Here is an 18,416-nt window from a genome sequence, read left to right on the forward strand (position 1 = left end):
CTGCAGCTTTAATCCTATGTTGCTTTTCTTTGTCATCTATCTCCATTCTTTTTTTAAAATTTATTTTTATGCCAGTATAGTTAGTATGTAATCTTACATTGATTAGTTTCATGTGTACAATATAGTGATTCAATATTTTTATACCTTACAGTGTGATCACCCCACTAACTCTAGTAACCACTTGTGACTGTGACATCACATTATTGACTTCCCCTTCCCCTTTGTACCCACCCCCTACCCCCTCCCTTCTGGTCACCATCCATTTGGTGCCTGTTTTTTTGAGTCTGTTGTTTGTGTGTAGATTCCACATAGAAGTGAAACCATATGGTAATTTGTCTTTCTCTGCTAGATTCATTTCACTAAAGAAATCATCCTAATCCAAGCAGGCAGGACAAAGGATGCAACACACCAAGAAGCCCACGCCTTCAACACATGGCCTCAGTCCCTGCTGCTGGATGCATGGTCCCTATTTGAAATTCCAGTACAGGAAAAGATTTGGACACAGCACTGCTGACTATTTTGTTATTTCACAGCACTAAGAACTGACTGGGCTGAGCCTTCCAGAAGGCAGGTGTTGTGCTTTATGGACCTCTCTGCAGAACCCATAAAAGTGACGGCGGGAGGAAGAAAGGACTCAGGGTTGGCTGTCCCCTATCCTGACAAGCAGCAGCGTTTGTGGCTGCTCTGGGCCATCCCCTCATACACATGAAGCTCACGGAAGCAACAGAAGTACTAATATGTGTGCAAGAACTTCCTATTTCCCTTTTCTCAACTGAGGGATAGCCAACCATAAAGAGGTTTCCAAAGAGGTTTAACGTTTCTGATAGGTTGGTCTGAAGTGGCTCAGAGCTACATTAAGTATCAGAGGTGCTACTGCCAAGAGCTTCATTCCTCAGCCACAGCGATCCCTGGAGAGCTCCCCAGAAAAGATATCGGTTATAAGTTCTCTTTGTCCATGTTTTATTCCATTTTTCTGATTTTTTCCCAGTGCACAATTGGGTTTCTAGAATTAAATATTATGCCCTATACTCAGCTGTTCTCCCTCTGCGTCATTACCAAGTCACATTTCCTGAATTTGTTTCATGTCGTGTTAAGTTCAGTTGGTTTCACCAAACCCTGACAAATCACATATTGCGTCAATGTCCATGGCTTCCTTAAAAGTCCAATCCCCATTTTAAGATAAAATCTATCATTAAGGATAACACTGACTAAAATATGGCATTCATTTTGCACTAAAGGGACCAATATATTACATTATGCAGTTAAGTTAGTCCTTAAGAAACAGACGCTTTCTGGGTCCAGGACAAGATTATATAGCAGTAAAAGGTTAAACTGTACTTGGTTATCCTGGCAATCATCCTGTTTCTTCTAATTCACTTCCATATACCTTCCATCAACATATGCCCCACTAATCTTATCGGTCAACTACAATTAGGAAATAAATCTTCCAATAGGTACCCCCTTCCCATTGCATGCTACACCCAAGGCTCTCTATATGACTGACAACTCTTCTCTATGAAATATGAGACTAATACTTTTCAAGAGAGAACTTAAGATAATCCAGAGAACAAAATTTCCTATTTAATTACAGCTTTTCCAAAGGAACAATATGAGTGTTTGTTCGTTCATTCGTTTATTTAAAAATGTGCATGTATATGTACAATGCATTGTAGCTTGTGGGGATACAAGAGTGAACAACATAGACAAAAATCTTTGCCTGATGGAATTTATACTTGTCTGCAGGGAGAGACAAGCAACTTAAATGTGTACAATCCCTATTATTCAGGTAAAAGTAGGTGTGATGGAGAATGAAAAACAGGGAACGGAGTGGAAAGTGGTAGTTTTGAGTGTTACCTCATAGCTCCCAGAACTGTATAGGGGTCAGAGTCCAGGCACTGAGGTCCTAGGCTTCTGAGGGGGAGGATTGTCTGAGACCAGGAGGGAAAAATTATCCTAAATATCTCAAGTCCAAAAGTGAGGCTGAGGCTGTGACTGTCGGCTGAAGAGGTGCTAGGACTCTTTCAAGAACACCCAGAGTTCTGGGTCCTTTTTCCCCAGTGCCAAGGGAGGGAGAGGACTAAGAGGTTCCATCTTACCTGGAAGAAAGGAAATTCGGGACTCTGTGCCTGGGGGATGAGTCTGTTAGAGACTCTGGCTCCAGATCTCGGAAACTTTGAGGAGCATGGACTAATACCTTCCTCTAGGCCCTCCTGCCTCATCTTGCTCACATGACTTTGAAGACATTCAGATTCAAAGGTCAAGGCATCCTGTTTACCTTGCAACTCTGTGCGGCTTTTGTCTGACTGCACAGGGTTTGCATTAATTGGTGGGAATGAAAGGTGTGGGGGGAACCGGGGGCACAGGGCTTGCTCTGCACCTCTATCTCTGGAAAGCATGGCAATGCCGAAGTGAGGTACAGTGAGGACAACTTCCTCATGTGTCTATACCCACATGCTTGGATGCAGCGAGACTCTGAGACTTGATCTGTGCCTTCATCATCAGCAGTGACCCCTTTGGTGCCTCTGAGAGCCATGTGGGTGTCTGAGCATGCAAGGAAGAGCTGGGGGTCATAATAGATGGCGATTCCACACTTCTGAACCTAAGCAGTTGGTTTCTCCCATGGCCAATGACATAAGCCTCCCTTAAAGAGGTGGGATTATTTTTCGTAGATCACGAGTCTTGGCAAGACTGAATGCCTTGGCTTGCCAGTCAGATCTCACCTCGCTTAATTATTCCAAGAATCCAGTCCAGCTCCCAAGGAACCTGCTCTTGATACCACTTGCCCTGTTAACTGCCATCTTTGGTTCACAGAGGTGTTCTATTTGAGATTACTGTATACAATCCTAAAAGTCAACAATATTATATAAAAAAAATAATCGAAGAAAGGCTCAAAAGTAAAAGAGAAGGTGAAGTTAAGAATAGAAATGCATCGCCATTTCTGGAAGATATGGTCAACACTTTGCCAAGTTCCTAGTTTTGAGCCAGACTACCTTGAGATTATATGAATGTTTAGGAAGAATATAATGGGTATATGCATGCTGTCTACTCTTCCTCTGGTCTCTCAAGGGCCCTGTGTGATGATAAGCTGAACAATAAAGTACAGTACGGCACTAGAAGGAGTGAGTGCAATGATCGAATATGTCTGTTCCCATGGGAGCAAGTGTGTGCTGGCCATCCCAACGCTTTCTGTAGGGAAAATACAGTCCCTAAGCTTTTCCTATCTGTGGAGGAGGAAACAAAAAAAGTTCATGTTTTTGCATGTGCTTGGCCTTCCTTTATTTTCTGAAGGACCGGGTAGTCCTGATAAGTGAAAAAGAGATGTGATTCGAAGGAAATGAATATGGTATTAATTTTCATTGTGTCAACATTGTACAATAATGCTTTTGAAATCTAATTTGCTGATGCATTAAGAAGGAATCCTGTTGGTTTAAGACAACATAAATATCAATATTTCCTTTCATATTTTGGAGGAAGCTCTATGAAAGCAATAGAAAATTATTGTTTGTGGCTCATTAAAATAGCTATTTATAATTATTCTGTTTTGACATCTCCTTTATATGAATATGATAATTCTGACCTTCAGTTATGGAGTCAATGAAATGCAGATTTTGAAACTGCCTTTGATAGGATGTGCTTTCATCACAAACTATTTTTAGGGGCTCTGTAAAAAATGAATATGTTGCCGGAAAATTTTTCATCTTCAGTGTGTTTGTTTTCAATGTCTTTGTTTCACTTGTTACTAATTATCTACCTCAGAGGAAGTGCGAAAATATCAAATTAAGGTGAGCTACTTGCATCCAATATTCAAATCTAAAAGACTGATTCTGCAAGATAGCTTCATGAAAATGTCAATGGATAGACTTAAGTGAATATTTTAACAATTGTCTTCATAGGTGCATAAAATGGGCAATGAGGTTTGTCCAAATGCTTTATAAAAAATTTCAAGGTAAGGAGTTGAAAGTCAAGTGGTAGGATTATTAGTTGGTTAATTAATTTATAGAGTATAAATTGCAACAAGGAATTACATTGCAATTTCTGAAAAGTAACACATCATTGATTATTTAATTAAATTATAACAGTAGTGGGAAAATTTACATAATCTTTTAAAGAAATTTTTCTATTTTCTCTTTTAAATCATAATTTTAAATTATAAGGATAAAGTATATCTGTTGTAAGAAATGTAGACAATATGGCTTAGCAAAGGGAGGAAAGTAAAAATCATCCATTAGCCTACTGCTCAGAGTTAAGTGCCATTAACATTTTAAAATATTTTCTCCCAGTCTTCTTTATACATATGCTATATATTCTTTTTAAACAAAAAATAGAATTATTTATCTATTTATCTACCTATCTATCATCTATCTGTCTATCATCTACCATCTATCTATCATTTATCCATCCTTCCTGCCTACTAATTTATTTTAATACTCTGAACATGGATTGTGTGTGTGTGTAGAGGGTATTCTTAATTTTTAAAATAATATTACTTGTAATATTCTCTTAGTAGTCAGTTCATATATTCTATAGTTTTTCCATAAGAACACTTTGTTGTTGAATATTTAAGTATTAGGTTTTCTATTATAAATAACTCTGTAACAAATATCTCTCACATACACATTTTTATACTAGAGGCCTGGTACACCAATTAATGCATGGATGGGGTCCCTCGACCTGGCTGGCAATTGGAGCCATCTCACCCAGTCAGGATCAGGGCCATTGGAGTTGGCTGGGCAGAGGGAGGGACCATAAGAGGTTGGCTGGCCACGGGAGGTTGGCTGTGGGAGCGCAATGACCATCAGTGGGAAGTTCTGTGTTAAGCATCTGCCCCCTGGTGGTAAGTGCACATCATAGCTACAGGCTGGTCATCCAGTCATAACAGTCGCTTAGGCTTTTATAGATAGATAGATAGATAGATAGATAGATACTTACTAATTATTTCTAGAAGTGACATTGCTGGATCAAAGTGATTTTCAAGTATAAAAGCATATCCTCTGTCAATATAACAGTTTTATCTTTCAGTTCTTCTCTTCTGATTCTTTTTTTCCCCTTCCAATTACATAAGCTAGTTCATATCTATTATCTGTTTAAAATTTTAAATAGTAGGCATTGGTGTCTTACTCCTACTTTATGAACAATGCACTCAGTGTTTTTCTTAAACATTATTCTGTCTTTTTGGCCCGAGATAGATATAATTTATCTTGTAAAAATTATCCGCTTAGTCTTATTTGATGAATAGTTTTCGTCAATAGTTTTTGCTAATTTAAGTCTAATGTCTTTATGAATATACAGAAATAATAATATGATATTTTTCTTTTATTTATTAATAGAATAAATTATATTAAGAGAGTTCCTAATCTCTGAAAGCCCAATATTTGTTCATAAGTTTGATACCAAAACTCAGTTGGGATGGAAAACTGGCCTAAGATGATGCAAGATTCCATATTTATTCAGTCTCTGTAGTATAATCTAATCTATCTATCTATCTATCTATCTATCTATCTATCTATCTATCTATATCCAGTGACTGAATGGCAGAATGACAAGAATGACAGGAACAACTAGTTGCTATGATATGTACTGCAGCCAACTGACCCTACTGGGGCCTGATCAGCCCCCACAAACTCCTGTGGCTCCTGACCTGGCCATCCCTACCCTTGATCACCCCCCCACCCCTCTCTCCCATTCCAAGGTGCCCAAGAGCTTCTCTGAGGCCTGGGGGAGGAAGAGGCTTGGTTCTTGGCTGTGCTCCTCCAGATCTTGACAGCACCAAATTACAAATGTGGCTGCCACGATGGAAGCCCAGCTGGGAAATGGGAGGAACGCACAGCAAAGATGGTAAGCACTGAGGAAAATCCTTCCTGAAACAACCCACATTAGGGATGGCCATGCCCCTCACTCCCAACTCCAGCATAGCCCCACAGGCTGCCTGACAGAAACTACTGTGAGGCAGGTGTGGAGAGGGATCCTTGGGCGTGAAAGGGGGGATGCACTGTGACCCTTGCATGCCATTGCTGCTCCTCTCTAACTTGTGCCCACCACCATGCAACCACTCATCTGCACCACCCCCACTGCTTCTGTGTGCTTACATTGTTGCCTCCTCCTGCGCTGAACCCCTGACCAGCCTTGGGCACCCCTTCTCACCCCGCCCTGCCTCCACCTGCTTAGAATGATTGGGATGAACAGGACAGGCTAACCCAGCCCACAAGTGCATTCCCTCAACTGCCTGCAGCCCCTCTCTCTGGCCGACCCTGCCCTGGATTCCCCCCCCCCCTTGATTGGGGGCAGGGTTGGCCAACCTCCTGCATCCCTTTTCCCCATTGGCCTGGCTAATGGCCCTCATTGGGGCAGGCCAGTGGACCCCACCTGTGCATGATTTTGTGCACCAGGTAGGTCTCTAGTTATTATATATTTTGTTAAAAATGTTAATGTTATTAATTGAATGCTGCTGCACTATACCCTCTGGCAGTGTAATATATTGTACCATATATGAACCCCGCTTCCTCTATAAAATTCACGACCCAAGAGCGTTAGATTGGGGATTTAGTATTTTAATAGATCTTAATTACTAATCAAAAATAAGATTGCCCTCTACTGCCTTTTTATTAGTGTGTCATCTTTGGTTTGTATTAATATTATACTGAAGAGAAAAAGAAGAAATGGAAAATTTTGTTCTGTTTTTCCTCTGGAAGAGTTTAAGTAACGTTATATCTATTTTTTTCTTTAAAGGATTGCTATAACCTTTCAAATTATAAAGTACAATAGTTTCTTGAAAATTCACTTAATTTAAAGGCCCATAAAATAAAAAGCCAAAGTTTCCTGCTTCTACATTCTCACTTCTACTCTTCTAATCACTGTTAAATATTTGCTGTGTATTATTCTAGAACTTTCTCTATGTCTCATACAAAAATAACAAAAAGTGCTTAAAAATAAAAAATTAGCCTTGGCTGGTGTAGCTCAGTTGGTTGGAGCATAATCCCATACACCAAGAAGTCCCGGTTCCATTCCTGGTCAGGACACACAGGCAGGATGAGGATTCCATCCCCAGTCCGGACATGTGTAGAGGCAACTGATTGATGTTTCTCTCTCACATTGATGTTTTTCTCTCTTCCTTCCTCTCTCTCAAATCAACATTTTTAAAAATTGCACAATTAAAAAAATAAAAATTAACCTAATTTATTAATGAGTCTTAAGTTTCATATCTTTTAAACATCTGTAATTTGTTGGTGAATTCCGTTGGTGTACTTTTCTGCTGTTTTTATTAACTCAATTTGTAAGGATTTAAAGTTATAAAGAGATTATCTCTCATCTCCCTTCCCTTTACCTTCTTCTTACTACTCCCTACAAGTAACCATTGAATCATTATTGATATTCTATTGTGAAGCCATTTAGCTCTTTTCCTATGTACAAAAAATTAATATTTATTTAAAATTATATATCTGTTAACAGTATATAATTAAGCACATATATATGCATATATAAGCACATATATAATAAATAAGCATATATATATTTAAAGCATATATATGTATTATATATATATATATATATATATAAAACTTAGAATGTATGGATTATAGATAGGATGCATTATTATATTATATAATCTACTATACACTACTTGCTTATTTTCCACAATAGTAGAAAATGTCAGTAAGGTCCTTTTCAAGGCTGAAATAGACTTCATTACTCCATTGAAGATCTATTACATTTCCTCTCACCTTCCCACTCCTAAAACACAGTGAAAATTTAGGACATGAATGTGGGACAAAGTACAAGAGCTGGAATTGCCTCCTTTCCCCTAAGTCACATGAAAATTGTGATGGAAACCACCTTCTTAACAATTGTTCTATTCGATAACATTCTCAGCCCTTAATATGTTTGGCAACATCATCAGTCTCAAATATTATCATTACAATATTGGAATCTCTTTAATTTCTAACTCCTTGATCCCCTGTGAATTTAAGCAAATTGCCATGTATTTACCAGACATTGGGTTTTCTTCTGTGAATTTCCTTTATATGCCCTTTGCTCCTTTCCTTCCTCCCTGTGGAACTGTTTTCCTCTTATTTCAAGGATCTCTATGGATATGAAGGATATTAACATATATGTGAGTCAAACCTTTTCTCCCAAGTACCTCTAAAAGGCACTGATGCTTGTAGTTTCCCCTCGCTCCTATTTGCCCCTCCCTTTATTGTCTTCTTTCCATTTGACCTTTTGGCTAGTCTGTTTCCTGCTTTATTTGTTTCACTACTAAACTGGAAGCGAGTAAGGAATATGGAATTAAATATTTGAACAGGGCTTATGACAACTTTAGCTGTTAGAAAAGATATGAAAATACCTCACTTAGTGTGTATGGAGGATTTTGTGTGTGTTTCCTGTTTATTACAATTTTTCATGGAGTGACTTTTCCCTCAGAACCATGAATAATGACTGAATACATATCCCAGCAAAGACAGAGAGCTGGCTGACACACTGGCTGATGAAATGTAAAAAATGCAGCTTGTGGTTCAGATGCCCTGGTGATCATGTATTTTAGTAGTCAAATGTACGATCCGTTACCAAATATTTGAAAATATTTATAGGATTCTCCAAGGTAGAATGTTTTCTTCAAGAAGATGCTGTGCTAATCTATTTGTTTTTCATATTATAAAAACAAACAAAAAGCATAAAGAATATTCATTAATTCACAGGGAAAGGATTGGCACTGAAAGATAGGTCAAAGTAATATTATCTTGGGGACAGAAGAACAGTCTGGAAATGTCAGACCTTGCAGGAGGCGTCTGGGTTACTAGCTTTGCAGGTGTATGGAGCAGGAAGAAACAAACGCTTAATGATACTTTTCAAAACAATACATTTCTATGTTCCTATGTTAATTCCCCCATCTTTCCCAAATAATAATCCTGACACGTCTTGCTCCTCCTGACCTGTGTTTCCTTAATGTTTCTATTTTATTCTGATCAAATGAAGAGTCGCTACTTGGTGCTAAGGTAACTTTAATTTAATGAACTATATTTTATGGCATGGCTATATTCATTGATAACCATTGAAAAGCTTGCTTGAGGTAATCATTAAGACCAGAAAATTGAAATTTTCCTCCCTAACCCAAATAGCCTATGAGAAAAATGTTACAAGTATATGGAGCTAAATTTATTCATAAAAATTACATTATGGAGAATAAAGATGGGCTATCATTGCTTATTTAAGGAACATATTACTTTGTACTTTATAATAACTTAAAAAATACTTGCATCTAAAAATAATTGTTACATTTTCATTGGCAACTACTGTTTTCTGGAAAACCATACATGTCCATGGACTTCTTTGCTTTTTTGTTCTTAAATAATCTGAGAAAAAACATTTTTATATTAGCTGAATATTGAGTTTTTTAAAAAATATTTTTATTGATTTTGTACAGAGAGGAAGGGAGAGAGATAGAGAGTTAGAAACATCGATGAGAGAGGGTCATCGATCAGCTGCCTCTTGCATACCCCCTACTGGGGATATGCCCGCAACCAAGGTACATGCCCTTGACCGGATTCAAACCCGGGACCCTTCAGTCCCCAAGCCGACGCTCTATCCATTGAGCCAAACCGGTCCCGGCTGAATATTGAGTTTTAATATTAGGTGTGATAGATTCTATTGCTTTAAATTTTCATTTTATATGTTTAATGCCTCTTGCTCTTGGCAAATTACAATTCAGGGAAGCAGAAAAATCTAGTATGCAAAATCTAGTACTTGGCAACCAAGATAAGCAGCATTTATGCAAACTGAAAATTTTCAATATTTATGAAGAATTTTAAAACGTATAAAATTTGATTGGGCTATTTACAAATTAAGATCTAGTGCCTCTACATTTTTTCCATAGGGTTGATTCTTATCTTGTTTTTAAATCTAAGAAAATAGTAGTATTCTTTAAAAATAGCCTATATTATGATGAACAAACCAGTCTTGTCAGATAGAATGAGATAGGATAATCATGTATCAGAAATTTAGGAAATTGTTCTAGACCCATTTTTGTCACAGTGAACATCTGTTTCCCTTCACCTTTTCTTTCCATGGGCGATCTGTTTCTGTTTTCTGGGTTTGGCTTCCAATGAGGGCAAGCAAGACGAGGCTCAGTCTGTTGCCTCATAAAACACTGGTAACCTGGTGGACAGAAGCATTCTCTAACAGTCCTTAGTATGCTCCTCTTAGCAATGTTTATATTGTACTTTTGGACACAAGTGACTAATTCCTGGAATTTAATAATTAAAAAAGATAATTTCATAACGCTATAGTACAACAAGAGTTAGTATTTCTGCTAACTCTAATGTAGGCTCATTTCCCGTATTTAAAAAGGAAAAACATTTACTTGGGAATGGTAAGAGAAAACAGAGCGGTTGTCTTGTAGTGCTTCATGAATTAACATTTGGAAAACATTACTGGTGTTTCTTGTTCTATCAACATATGCTCTTCAGAAATACCAATGGATTACTAATTGGACTAATTGAAAAATTCAAGTCCGTTCATTGTTTTTGTACATAGAAGGTTTCATTTCAAGACAAATTTCTACTCTGGCAAGCAATAGATTTAAATAGGATAATCTTGGTGACAGATTACTTATGACTAGCTTGTAGTGGCTGATTTAACATTTGACATGGAAAGTAACCCTGGATATATTATAGGCTTTCGTGTGGCATAACAGGGAGATGTGGCAGATGCATGTGTAAAAATTCTATTTTAAATGCATGGTCTTGTATGCTTTAATTCTGTGAGTATTCTGAGTATGTCCAGACAAGAGATTTTAATTGGAAGCATAATTTCATTTACCCTAAATGTAAAAAAAAGCCAACCAGGGCCACTTAGGGAAGAGAGAATCCTCAAGGACCTATTTAGACAGTTGCTTCCAGAGAGAGAGAAAAAAAAGTGTTCAGTCAGACTTGTCAATCCTAATTGTAAAGATTGATTGGGGAGCTGATTTTTTCTTCCTTCTGTCCTTGGAGAAAATGAAAAATAACAGGTCCTCTTCCACTTTACACTAACCATCCATATACTTTATGACAGTTAGGTTTCCCTTGAGCCTTCTCTTCTCCAGGACAAATTATGCTAACTCCTTCAGTCTGTCCTCATAGGTCCTATTTTTCACCCATTAAATCATTGTAAGGTTCTCCCTGTACCTTTTCCAGTTTCTTCAAAATTTCTTTAAAAATACCAAGTCTTAAATTTTACATCTTTGCCTAATATTAGATAGATTAGAATGCCAGGGGAATATTTCTTTCCACATTCTACGTCGAAGAGATAGTTACTATGACACAGGTCAGTTGGGTGTTATGGAAAAGAAGAAAAAGAGAAGCCAGGTGAGCAGTTTAATATTCAACTCATTGGGTTTATATGGGCCTGATAATATGTCATAGGATTCTTCGTAAGCCCTTTGGAATGATACTATAAAATCAATCAGGCTGCTTTTGAGTTTTCTTTAACTAAATTAACCAGATACTCCTCTTTACTACTAATAATTCTGCAAAGTAAAACATTAGTATGGGAACTAACATTATGCCAAATTCAGGACCCCAAAAATGTGTAGTAGAGGACGATGAGTCCTGCTAACTCAAGAGAGGGCATCGGGATTCCACGTTAGAGTGACCTCACCTTAATTAAGAGCTAGAACCACTTTTTTCCAAGCAGATATTAATGCCTGGAGGGGACATTTGTGGAGTGTTACCCAGCAAAGCTTTATTATTGGGTAGTACATGACTAGTAAGCAGAGCATGATATTCACTTAGCTGACATGCTGTTCTGGGTTTATGGCCTGGCCTTTTCTTCTCTGCAGCATCACCTTGACCTTGGGTAATGCTGTAGTAATTTCTACATTTCCATTGCATGGAGGCCAAAAAGACCTCATAAACCAAATTCCCCTCTATAACAATTACTATGAGAGCAAGATTCCATGGTAATAAAATCCTAGAATAAAAACCCTAAAGTTTCTAGTGTTTTCTTACTTCAACTTAAGTGCATTAATAATTGAATTCTGTATTTATTTAATAATGTTAAACCTAAAGTCTTATCTATACCAAACACAAAATACCTGGCATTTGTCTTCTCTACTCTGGGTTATTCACTATGAAATAGGTAAACTGTTTTAAAACCCCCACAAGAGAGAAATTCAGTCACTACGAAAAGACGGTACTTATCCTTTCCAGCATCCTCCTTATCAATCAACAATAAGTAATAGGCATCACAACAAAGTTGGCTTGTAAAAACTTTGGTTCCCCCAATTGAATGCCAGGCCCATGTTGAAAAAGCCACAGGCCGATCTTAGAGGGCTCTTACACCGAATGGTGTGCAGAGGTGAAATATCTGTATTTGGCACTAACCCCTCTGTGAAAGCTAATGCAGCATGGTCTTACCATTTTTGCAGACAGGACAACACTGTTCTGGTTCATAGACTGGGTTGACACACTCAGGAACCGCGCAGTCTGCTACAACACAGTGAACTTCATTGCTGGGCTCACAGCGACACCATTCACACGGAGAGGGCTAGGAACAAATCTAAAATTAGCCCCTTTTCTCCTATAACTTAATGCTTGCACATTCATATGCTGTCAGAAGACAAAAACATCAGCGTTTATATCGGCTTTTCTGTATTAACTCCATTACCATGTACATGGTCATTCTTCCCCAATGGAAAGCAACCTGGACTTCCAAGTTATGGTAGGTTGTCATGCGCATCCCAGGTTGCCAGGAGCAGCTGGGCATTCCTGTATGACTTTCCTGCCTATGATCCTACTTTCCAAAGACCATTTTGGACAACTAACATGTCACCTCCTGGCCTTGTTTCCAGATGTGGTGATTGCTCTGCTTTCCTCTCATAAAGAGGAATGAGACTGGAACATGTGAAATAAGTTTTTTTTGTTTTTTTTTTTGCCATTCATCATTTTTCTTCCTAAAAAAAATTACTGAGAAACAAGAACATGGCAAATGGACATTCTTACCCTTTTTATGAACTCCTCCCCCCCCCCCCCCCCCCCAGCTAACCTAGACATTGACTTTTCCCCCCAATATGAATTTTAGAGGAGATTGCATTTGGGATGTGGACAACCAGGTGCTGCCTCCTGGAAGATTTAGCGAATACCTTGCTTCTTGCCTGCTTACTTTTATAAACTAAAATCCATCGGCTGAAAAAGGCCACTCTTAACTTATAAAGCCACTTTTTAAGGTTCAAAGACTCTAAAAATAGAGCTGAAAATGATTTATGTAGGGGAGAAATGAATTGATCGTAAGTTGTAATTGAAAAAGGAAAATAAATCAGAAAGCTATTTTGTCTTCAAAGTACTTACCAAATGAGAGTGAGTTTGGGGTTTTGTTTCCTTTTAGAAACTCCTCATACCCAGATAGTCTTAAGCAGCGTCCTCTCTGGCTTTTCACATTCTTTACAGGTTCTAGCTCTCCTTTCTCATGAAACAGAGGTTTCGAATTTTGGGATGACAAGTTGGAGGTCTTAGAAGTGATGCATGTCTGTGTATCTTAAATCAAGCCATTTGTTTCCAGAAAAATTCCGCCTCCATCTCTAGGCCACAGTCTCTCCCTTCCAGGCGGTGTTAGTTAAAGCCCTCTGCCTTTGTCTCAGTGGCTATTGGCCATACCGCTGTCTGCTCTTATTTCTTCTGGAACTTGAAAATTGGGGTAATATCAGTGCTCCTGGACTCTGGTAGCCTTGGGAAATGAGGTGTTGGAGGAAATCTTTCAACTAATTATTTTACAAGTAAATTTATATTTGCTTTCTGCTTGAAGAATTATTTTTAATTTCAAATGTAGTAGGAACAAGAGAAGTATACCCAGAATCTGTGGGAAAGTATCGCTACTTCTTACCATGGTTATAAGCTCGTGGAAGGACAGAGTTAAGGGCTTTACCATGAGGTGAGTTGTGGTAAGTATTTCAGGAGAATTTATTGGATTGTCCCTAAAGCTGGATAATCTTCTCCACTAAATAATCTCGGCACATGAAGGAAAAGCTTTGAAACCACAGCACAGTATTTGATGGCGGAAATGTTTAATGAGGAAACAGTGCAAGGGATGGACATTCTTGCTGCTATACTGTTCCGTTATGATATCTTACTTTCCAAGCAAAATTGTCAGGTGGCCCCCTTTCCTTAGTTAACTGCAAAGTAGTGGTTTTGCACAGCCTTCTTAAAGTACAGAGGACTTGGCCCGCATTTCTTGCTAATATGAGAGAAAAAGGAGCCACTGCTATCATTGCTTCCATAACCTGTCCTTCCACAGCCGTGATCCTTTCTTCTTGCCAGAGGAGGGGCTGATCTGTGTGATTCTGACATTAAAAACTCACAGACCCCCTACATGTCCCCACGCAAAACGTTTCCCTCAGAGTAACTGTGATCTTTCAGAAGACCTGTTGGACGACTAGATTCCTAACACAGACTGATGGAGATTACTATCCTAATTCAGACAAGAGCAAGAGTGCCATTCTGGGCACTTCCCTCAGAGGAGTTTATTTTTCAGTGATTTGTACATTCTTCATGCATGCCAGATCCTCAGGAATAACCATTAGCCACTAAATAATTGATTTACACAGTGTAGACAGTTCCTGCTAAGAAGGAGATTTCACTAACCAGGGTGGTAAGTGCATAAGAGATTACTATGGATCCGCAGCTGTGAGCTAGTGGAAAATTGGAGTGGGCTGAGGTTAAGTTGCCACATGGCTCATGTTCCTGGAGCGCCCCATCTTCAAGCCTTGCAGGCTGGTAGCTACACCCGGTATCTGAGAAAGGCGCTGGCAGATAGCGGTCCTGCGAAGACCCTGGGGCATCTGCCTGACACTTGTGGAGGCTGGATGTGTGTGGACTGGAATCCTGAGAAACACTGTGTAAGAAGAGCTAAGTCCGCAAGGCTTCCTGGTAAATGTATGCCAGTTTTCTTTTTCCTTCCTTTCTTTCCTTTCCTTCCTTCCTTTTCTCCCTCCCTCCCTTCTTCTCTCCTTCCTTCCTTCCTCCCTCCCTTCCTTCCTTCCTTCCTTCCTTCCTTCCTTCCTTCCTTCCTTCCTTCCTCCCTTCCTTCTTTTTTCCTCCCTCCCTCCCTCCCTCCCTCCCTCCCTCCCTCCCTCCCTCCCTCCCTCCCTCTCTCCCTTCCTCCCTCCCTTTCTCTCTCCCTCCCTTTCTCTCTCCCTTCTCTCCTTCCTCCCTCCCTCCCTTCTTCTCTCCTTCCTTCCTTCCTCCTCCCTCCCTCCCTCCCTCCCTCCCTCCCTCCCTCCCTCCCTCCCTCCCTCCCTCCCTCCCTCCCTCCCTCCCTCCTCCCTCCCTCCCTCCCTCCCTCCTTCCTTCCTTCCTTCCTTCCTTCCTTCCTTCCTTCCTTCCTTCCTTCCTCCTTCCTTCCTTCCTTCCTTTCTTTCTTTCTTTCTGTCTTTCCTTCCTTCCTTCCTATTTTTGAAGGGAATTTGAATAATCAGAAACATAAATTAGAAAAATAAAAATGTCACCCTAGCCATTGGTAGATACTACATTTTCCTGAAACTGGCTTTATTCATATACCACATTCATTTGTCTCTTCTTGGCCCAGAATCTCTTGTCTGAAACAAGTTATTTCCACTTTTCTTTTCATTCATTGTTGTTGTTGTTTTTTTTGTTTTTTTTGTTTTTTGTTTTTTTTTTTTTACAAATAATGTCTGTTTCAGTCTTATTTCTTCTCATGTTAAGCCTCTTGCCCCTCTCTTTCCCCTTTTAACAGTCCATGGGCCTCCCTCTGCAGCCCCTCTGCCTCTGGCCATCCTCTTTCACGTGCTCTCCAGGTCACACCCTCTTTCCTTGCCCAATGTGACCTCCTTCACTGCCCTGAAAACACGTTGCTTAAACATCCAGAAGTTCCCTATGAGTGAGCAGTGAGCTACGTGGACATTAATTTCAGATTTTAAAAATCCTTTCCACCAAACAGCATACAACTGTGAAAGGTTTGGTGCTTTGAATAAATCTTTACATCTTAAGCACTGAGCTGGTTACAGATTTCCCTTTATCAGACTCTTCAATATGAAAACTATAGATTCAATCTGAAAACATCCCAGTAAAACCAAAGATTAAACAATAAAGTTATTCTTAGCAGAACAGAGGACACTGAAATAAGTACTTGGGGAAAATCACTCTGACTAGCTTTTTTGCAGAGGAACATGTGAATTATGTCTGCTACATGGCTTTAACAGCCAGAGATTTGGAAAGATGATTAAATGACACCATCCTAAAATTTTATACCAGGAAAATCTATTCCTAGAAATGTCAAGGAATATTTTACTTCTGTGAAAGGCTTGAAACATAAAGTAACATTTACGATATATACACCTATGAGCCTTTACAGAAATCTTAATTGAAATTAGGTTTCAAGGTCAAATTAATTTGTATCTGAATATATTTGATGATCTGAGTATATGACTGTTATGAGTCCCCTATACCTCCAGCTTAGTGTTTTGAATATGAAATATGGGACTCTTTTTAAGCAGAAACCTGGCATTTGATCTATAATAGTTCCTGCTATCACTGAATACATTTGCATGGCAAATCCAAACTTTGCCCTAGCTGCCCCCAAATTTCAAATGGTTTTTCTGATATATATTTATAATTAATAGAGTAAAAGGAGACTCTTAAATATTGGCTTAGTGACTAGAATTCCAATGTTCCTTCTTAGTATTAGAATGGAAACATGGCGATATACTTTGTTTTCAAAGTGGTTAACTTCAAGGCCAGGATGCTGAAATCCATTGTCCCTGTCTGTGACTTATGAGGATTCTTGGAGAATTGGAGGAGAGGTACCAGAATCCTGGAAACAGTAGATTGCTCCATGATGCTTTAAAGTGGAGAACATAGAATGAGAACCAGTAATTAATTACTGGAATAACTGAGTGACTCCTGAAAAATTGTCAAATATACTCTGTGAGAATTTGGAAGCTAACACCAAACTATTAGAACATGTTATTATGAACTGATGACACAGATTTTTCCTAATGTTTATAAAAATGTAAATTTATTTTGTATTTTGTATCAGTAACCATGGAAAGCCTGGATTTTGGTCCATGCATCAGTGCCTCATGGCACCATTATTTATGTGGTAACTGCTATTGGCATTGTTCATAGGGTGCCAGCAGGATATGGTAACAGTCTGTAAGATTTGTTGTACGAATTCAAACCTCGGAGTGACCAGGTTCATAGTAGTATTCAGTTTTCTATTTTAATTTGTAAAGTTTAAGATAACAATGTTCGTACAAGTTGAAGAACTCTAAATTAGAAAAAAAAAAATAGAAAATAATATTTCACTGAGTTGGCTTTGGGTGGTATGGTAACATGGTTAAAAGCAAGTTCTTTATAACCATACAAATTGAATTCTAGTCTTAAATGCTTTACTTACTAGCTGGGAATCTTTGGAAAATTACATAACTTTGATGTGCCTCAGTTTCTTAATCTACAAAATGGGAATGACAGCATTACCAACTTCACAGCTGCTGTGAAGCACATAAAAATCTATAAAATATTATAACTATCATCATCATCATCATTGCATGCTTAGTGAGAACTTTTTGGGAAAAAATTAAAAAATTATATAATTGGAAGCATAAGACTGTTTAAAAGAATATTTAGCTTATTTCTCTTATTAAAGTATGTATAATCTGATCGCAGAGGTGGTTGTGATAAAGTGTTTATTTAAAAATATATTTCTATTGATTTCAGAGAGGAAGAGAGAGGGAGAGAGAGAGAGAAATGTCAATGATGCAAAAGAACCTTTGGTTGGCTGCATTTTGCACACCCTCCACTGGGGATGGAGCCTGCAACCCAGGCATGTGCCCTAACTGGGAATCAAACCATGACTTCCTGCTTCATAGGTCAATGCTAAACTGCTGAGCAACCCTGGCCCAGCAGATGAAGTTTTATAGGACTTGGTTTAGTGGTGGTAGAGGGGGAGGGTGGTTGTGAATTAATCATGTCAGAAACACATAAAAATTATTAGAAGCCTAGATTAAGAATGACTGTAAATGGTTAAAATTACCATTAAAAGTTACTCAGAAAAAAAATAAAAGCAACAACCTTATTTTATTTTCCTGAAGTCTCATCATTTAGATGTCAGTTCAAATGCCCTCCCTTTCTCCATGGCAGTTGGCCCTGACTATCCCTTTAGCATCTCCTTCCATCAGGCTGTTCACCCAGGGTGCCAATCAGTTCATGAAATCACCTTATGAATCTGTTTATACTTTATTTATTCTTATCTGCCTTCCCTACAGATTATACACTCCTAGTACAGTATGTTGTTCATTGCTATATTCTCAGCGCCAAGAAGTCATTTTAGCTCATGCTAAATTCTCAATAAATAGCTGTTAACATATGCACAGCCATTGATGCATTGTTTATATTTTTTTATTTGTTAAGCCATACCTCTGGGCAGCTCCATCT

At 38.6% G+C, this 18,416-nt stretch overlaps 1 protein-coding gene across 1 annotated transcript in view; it reads right to left on the bottom strand.

Moving 5' to 3' along the window:
* VWC2L (von Willebrand factor C domain containing 2 like) overlaps positions 1–18,416 on the bottom strand; it is a 141,935-nt gene that overhangs the window by 102,244 nt on the left and 21,275 nt on the right. Inside the window, exon 3 of the mRNA XM_036422103.2 lies at positions 12,387–12,516. Coding sequence (XP_036277996.1) covers positions 12,387–12,516 — 130 coding nt within the window. The remainder of the gene's footprint in view (positions 1–12,386; positions 12,517–18,416) is intronic.

The sequence above is a fragment of the Pipistrellus kuhlii genome, unplaced genomic scaffold, assembly GCF_014108245.1.
Source record: "Pipistrellus kuhlii isolate mPipKuh1 unplaced genomic scaffold, mPipKuh1.p scaffold_m20_p_7, whole genome shotgun sequence".
Classification (NCBI taxonomy): Eukaryota; Metazoa; Chordata; class Mammalia; order Chiroptera; family Vespertilionidae; genus Pipistrellus; species Pipistrellus kuhlii.